Raw genomic sequence first — 7,154 nt, 5'->3', positions numbered from 1 at the left:
ATAATAAACAAAAAAACCACATTGTATAATTTTGTAAAAAAAATAAACAAAAAATTATATTATTATGAAGAATAAAGATAGAAGATAGAACTTTCGAATATGTTCACTTTTACGACTATAAGGAAACTTCGATAAACGTCCTTAGCCTTAATATAACGGCTTTTTTTTTACTTTCCAATTAAACTGACGAGGGTACATTTATTACTATTATTTATTATTCATTTCGTTTATATATTTCATACTTTTTGAACATAAATTTTTTTTTCTTTAAAATTCATAGTGGGTAACTGATTATATTTGAAAGGAGATTGTTACACCCATTGTTGGCCGTGCGTGCGTTTATACATAACTATGCATATATATATATATGAATATATGCATCTATGCGTGTGTGTGTGTGTGTGTGTGTATACATACATATATACCCATACGTGTGTATAAATTTCTGTATATCTAGCTATCAATATATACATATATTTATATATACGGCGTCTTCCTCAGGATTAAATTTCAGTGCCAGCCACGATGTTTTTGATAGAATCAATTTACGTCCAGTGTACATTAATCCTTTCTTGTTCCTAGTAAATATATGTATCGATTACAAAAAAAAAAAAAAAAAAAAAATATAAAAGAAGGAAAAAGAAAAGAAGGAAAAAAGAAAAGAGAGAGAGAAAAAAGAAAGAAAAAAGAAAAAAATTTACACGACCATCCGATAATGATATTTTAATTAGTTTATATTTATGATGGAGAAGTAAATTGCTTTTGTATCAGCAATACACTTAAAAACATTGCATGATAAAGTGAAATATTTAAAAGTATTTACCGATTTTACGAAATAAACTTACTTGCTCTCGGTATGAGCTTATTTCATTATAAAATGCGATTTAATTGAAATTTTTATTGGATTTTTATTGGATTTTTTTATTGGTAAATGACGTAGCAAAAAGCGAGCAGTTGGGTATGAAAATTTAATAAAATACTGTCAGATGCTAAACAATTATAATAAAATAACAATGGGACCGTGTATGAATTATTATGAAAATTATGTTTTTTGGAAACTATTCATTTTGGCGTAAAATAGAATTTTACACTCTTGGCTACGATAGAGTTATAAAATGACAATCAACAATCCAAAATATACGTAGACTATTTTCAAATTACTTAACTCCATACATATTCGCTGATAATATATCTATCGTAATGGTAAAAGTTTCAAAACATTCTTAATAACACGGATCTTGAGGTTTACAAGTTTTGTGGAAGATAAGTGGACGAACATCGGAAGAAAAAAATGTTAGCATTTCATAATTTATTTATAACTTCATTAGAATAACATAATATGATTTTTTTGTTCTTTTCTACAAATATCTTAGGTACAAGGGCTAAAAAATTAAGTAGAAGTATAATAATAATTTTAGGAACTACTTCAAATTTGCCTAATAAAATTAATAATTACATCTTCGTCGCGTCTTTCTCGCAATAACAATTACAATGTTCGAACAACTATTTCAACGCGAATTTAACGATAAATCACTATATGAGATAATAATTAAGATAGTAAGTAATCAATAATACATTATTGATCTCAATTATTCGTTTTAGATTATTCGTCGTAGATGATTTGTTGATAAATTTGTTGTTTGCCGAAGGTATTCTAGTTAACAGGTTTAGGAGTTTCTTTTTAAAGAAAAACAGAAAAATTATTCCCTTCTCAATTATAAGTGCCTTAAAAGACATTAGATATTGTTCATAACGCGAAAAAAAAGAAGAGAAAAAGAAGAGAAAAAGAAAAAAAGAAATGGACAATTACAGTGTAAATGACATCACATCGCGTCTAAACATTTATTTAATTTTAAATTAAAACGTTTGTACGTCTTAATCAGAATAAAATATACGTAATTTTTGTAATTGATCGTTTTTATTCTCTCGACATTTATTATATCATACGTAATTCTTAAGCTATGCAGTAATAAAAAATAATGACAGCAATATTTTTGATCTGATTAATTACAGGTTGTATATTATAAAGACAAAATTACAAGTATATTATTATTATTATTACAAAAGTTGAACGAACGTTAATTAATATTTATCTGTGATTCAGTAATTTACATAATTTTTCTTTTTTATTTATTTTTTTTTTCGTTTTTGGTCGAAAATGTTCAGAATTCTGATAAAATCTCCTATTATATATTTAAACGCCAAATAATAATGATAATGAATTTTCATAAATGAAACAACAACTTCATTTATGAGAAATAATTAATTTATATTGTAAAAAATAATACTTGCGATAGTTAAGTGAACGGTATATAAAATAAGTTGAAGATAAATCTTTCTTTTTTTTAATACACATTGATTTTTTTTCTATATTTATATACAATACATGTACAGTCACAATTTTCCATAATACTATTATTTTATACATTTACATCATATACATATATATTCGATTTATAAGTAGTAGATGATGCTCTTATTTACACCCGCGGTATAATTTATGAAATTAAAAACGCGAAAATAGTTGAGTAAGAGTCGAATTAGATTTTAAAAGTCATATTTATACTCATGATGATCCGATAATTTCAATCTCTCATTGTGGTGTGTGCGCAATTTATCGTCTTGTACTGTTTTATTGAATGTATTTCCAAATTGACGAATATGAAAAACTAACGCCTCAGCAATGTAATAATAATCAAAATAATAATGATAATATTAATACTAGTAATTAAGATAATAATAATGATAATAATAATAATGATAATAATGATTATTCGACACTCGCGTAGTATATGGTAGTACGCCGATGCATTATTGTTCCGCCTAAATGTTAAAGCTCATTTTCTCACCGTACTTTCGAACTAGAAATATTTAGTAATAGAACATATGAAAAAATTGCCCACGCAAGCTAAATATAATTAATATCTAATGAGAAATAAGGCAGCCAACGCACCCTGGAGGGGGAAGGGTGCTTATTTTTATAAAAACAAAGCGATTTCGTCCCGTTGGGACATATTATTTGTTCATCCGTATGCAACACGAGTATTCGCTCTCTCTCTCTCTCTCTCTCTCTCTCTCTCTCTCTCTCTCTCTCCACGCACACGCACGCGCTAAAACTCTCGCTCTCTTCAATAGAATTTAATAACGAGCACATATATAAAATGTTACGACGGCCCTCCTTATCGAGGTGACATCTGATAGTCTACACGTGATATTGAAATAGCGATTACTTCACAAGTGTTATTAATCCGAAGCTCCGACTTCAAAGCTAGAGAACTCCAACTCGAATGACATGCGCCACCACCGCAGCCCGGTACCTCGTCGTCCTCGTCGTCCTCGTCGTCCTCGTCGTCCTCGTCGTTACCCAGTCGTTGCCTAGTCGTTGCCTAGTCGCTGCTGCCCTCGACCTGGCAAACGTAGTCCCCGACTGAACTTCTCAAGTCTTGTCGTCAATTCAGCGGCGACAGGACGCGAGCAGCAGCAGCAGCAGCAGCAGCAGCAGCAGTAGTAGCAGCACGCATACGCGCACGAACGAAGCGAATAACAAAAGGATAAAAAAGAAGGAGACGTCCCGGCCGCTAGCGGACTTTTTCTAATGAAGAGGCCGTGAAGGAGGTGAAGGAGGTGAAGGGGGTGGAGGAGGTCGAGGTGGAGGAGGAGGAGGTGCCGAAGGAGGAGGAGGAGGTGGAGGAGTAGGTGGTAAAGGAGGAGGTGGAGGAGAAGCGTTCGCGGTGGGATTTTGTTGAGCTGAGCGGTCCGCGGTAAGCTTCAATGGTGAGCGGGGAGGAGAGGCCAAATACACATCCGACGGTAGGCACCTCCGCGGTACAAGTTCGAACGAGGCCCCGCGGGAATTGAATGTCGGACCTCTCATAAGAGCTTGCAGCAGTCGTCGTTGGATCGACAGTAATGGTGCTCGTCTTCGACGCGCGCGACAAAATCCGTCGGTCACATGGAAGGCTGGGGCGGGGGCAGCATATTCTCGTAGCCGGTGGGCATACCGAGTTGGTGGTGATGATGGTGGTGGTGATGATGGTGCGAGCCGGACATCATCTGGTGGTGATGACTTTGCTGATAGTACTGGTGATGGGAGACGTTAGAATGGGCCGAATAGTAGACCGGACTCTGGTCCAACTCCTTCCCTGGTAAAAGAAAAGAAAGATCGTGGTCGAGTGATGGTGGGATGCGGTGGGGGTGGGGGGGGGGGGGGGGGGGGGGGGGGGGGGGGGGGGGGGGGGATAGGCCGTTGACGCGGGCTCGGCTCGTTCGACTCGGGCCCTTTGCGAACGTCGCCTCCATCAACGCCACCCTGACCGTCGACTGTCGTCTTCATCTCGGTCCCGTCCGGAACACCAAACATTGTGCTATTACTATAGAAACACAAACGTTCTGTTTTCCACGACTTCCCCCCTTACAATGACCTTGGTATACTATCAATTCGCTGGCTGATTGGCATTTTATGTAACTAATGAAACAGAACTAATCGACTATCGCTTTTTGCCCTTTGTCGATCTTTAACGCGATTTCTCGAACAGCCCCAAATTTATCATTTACGTTAAACATCTCATCTGTGCTACGACCACCATCCCCCTCTCCCTCACCGTCATAAGCGCCTTCTTCGGCAAATGAATATTTGCGGGCAAAAATGATCATGTTTCCTAGGAAACAATGAATGAAATGGAATGGAAACGTTAATATAACGTACTATTATTACATAATAATGCAGTTGGATTAATAATCTCTGATACATATGAGGAACGATTACAGCGATCGATACTTATAATATTAATTTCGTAAGAATGTCGACAAAAATGTGTTAGATGATATTTTCCAACGTATTACTACTGCAACCTACGACGTCGCTCGCTTCTCTTGATAATTTAAGCTGAAAAACGTGCTATGCACAAATAAAATGAGCGTCACGTCGACAAACGAATGATTTATTTAAAAATTTTCTCTCGCAATTAAAATCTTGCTGCCAAGATAAGTTGAGCGTTTTATTGCGTTAAAAAAATCTATTATATTCCATATCGAGCTTTGGCGCCGTAACAGTCGGACAAGATTTTTTTCTCTGTCTCTCCGTTTTTTTTTTCATTTTACAAAATGCTCGCGAAGAAAGGAAATTGAAGCTGTTTTTGTAATTTTGCGGGCAAACATAAAATTTCAGGACACCTGCTCAATATAATTCTCCACGTTGGTCTAACGTTACGATCGTGCAAACAATCGATTCTTAATCATTGATCAATTGACTAAGATTAAATTAGTCGAGTGTAATTTCATTTGGACACAACAACACTCTGCTTATGGCATGTAGGTATCTCACTTCACTACTATTAACAATATATACACATATATATATACATATATATAATTATACACACATATATATATATACATATATATAATTATGCTCTGAATTTTACAAAATTTTACTTTGAGTGGGTTTGTTTTTTGTTTTTTGTAAGATAGTTTCCGATAGTGTACGGGAAAATTTACTTAAAATGACCAAATAAAATGAGAATGCATCATCGTGTTACTTACAACTACTTTATAATCATACTATACCATAACTTGGAGTAAAAATTTCTTAAAACTAGTTGGCGGGTGTTCAACGAGTAGCTGCCGTTGGCCTTTTAAATGAATAATAACTCAAATTGATTATTCGATTTTTAAAGCTATGAGCGAACTCTATTTTAATTAGATCTAATATGATATTCACTTGTGTGAGAAGTAATTATATCTTTCAGCCAACGATTGAAAAGAAGTAATTATTACACCGTCGACCGATAATTGAAGAAAATCACGTTGATTTATTGTAATTACAAATTTCTAAATTATATATGCTATCTGGATCGTTCGATAAAATTTGTATTTGAGAATAAATTAAAATCATTGCCAACTCGTAAATTTCTCGTAATTTTTGCATTGCCATTCTTACGAGACAATTGACACATATCATGGCCGATTGATAATTATTATTAAGAAAATTATTAATCTTACATGAAAATTAATATTTGTCAACTATATTAAGAAGACATCTTTTGTTTTACATTTGAACCGACTGATCGTCGACAAATTATCGATCTTTATTCAAAAATACTTAAAAATCCATCATAATTCCAACTGTTAAGGATGATTATCAGTTTCACATCAGTTTCCCTTTCGCTAAATTACAATAAATTTTCAAAGTGCAAAGCTACATATTTATGCTGTAAACTATAAGAAAACACTATTAATTGTACTTAAAGCGTACTGGATTATTTGCGTCATCTGTGCCTCCTACGGTAGCAACAAACTCAACGTAACAAGTTGCCACCAAATATTCTAAACAGAGTACAAAACGCAAGACGTCGGTACTTCTTTCACGAAAATTATTCTCTCTCACTCGTTCTCTGTACGCACGCGGGCGCTCGTGGAATGGAATATAATACAAAACAAATCGAACGCTTTTACTGTATGTCAATGCCATTACTATTATCTTTTTTTCCCTTTTTTTTTTTTTTGAATGACCTCTGTACATTAAAAGCGTAAATAAAAAAATCTGTAAAATGCGCGTCATTGAAGGAGGATTGGTAAAAACAAGCGGTAATAATGTAGCCTCGAGTATAAACACTTTCGAGTACATAACTTGTGTGTACTCTTACATTGACAAAATTTCATATTAGCCAAATGAATTATTGAAATATTTAACTCTATCGTAATTGTTAATGAAAATCTCCATGAGCATTACGGGATTATAATTTACGTCCAGTCGATTAATAATACTACGGACTTGCAGGTGCTTAAAAGTGTGATTAATAAAATAATAGCTGTTTCCAATGATTATACGTCGTGTTATTTAATTTATAAGTCAGCAAAACTTAGTTTATTTACGAGATCATAGCGATCGATCGACACAATTTTTGGATGATTTTTTACGTACACTTAAATGTTTGCAAATAATCTCCAAATGCGCGAAATACCTACGCAACGAGTAATTGATGCTGAAATGGGCGGTTGATTATTCAAGTCGTAATGTCGATATGAAATTGTTAATGCGCCCTTGTTGCTTTAACGAACGAATATTCAAAGAATATTCAAGCAGCAAATTAATGAAATTTCAAGGCAACGAACAGAACAATGCTAGGAGTTGAGTAAAGTCTACCGCTATTCGT

At 34.3% G+C, this 7,154-nt stretch overlaps 1 protein-coding gene across 1 annotated transcript in view; it reads right to left on the bottom strand.

Moving 5' to 3' along the window:
• Nucleotides 1-3,824: 3,824 nt before the first annotated feature.
• Six4 (homeobox protein six4) overlaps nt 3,825-7,154 on the bottom strand; it is a 14,167-nt gene continuing 10,837 nt past the window's right edge. The window contains exon 5 of the mRNA XM_011495931.1: nt 3,825-4,142. Coding sequence (XP_011494233.1) covers nt 3,949-4,142 — 194 coding nt within the window. The 3' untranslated portion in view covers nt 3,825-3,948. The remainder of the gene's footprint in view (nt 4,143-7,154) is intronic.

Source organism: Ceratosolen solmsi, unplaced genomic scaffold (genome assembly GCF_000503995.2).
Source record: "Ceratosolen solmsi marchali unplaced genomic scaffold, CerSol_1.0 scaffold11, whole genome shotgun sequence".
NCBI lineage: Eukaryota > Metazoa > Arthropoda > Insecta > Hymenoptera > Agaonidae > Ceratosolen > Ceratosolen solmsi.
The sequence above is the reverse complement of the archived record's forward strand: the minus strand, read 5'-3'. Positions and strand labels throughout refer to the sequence as shown.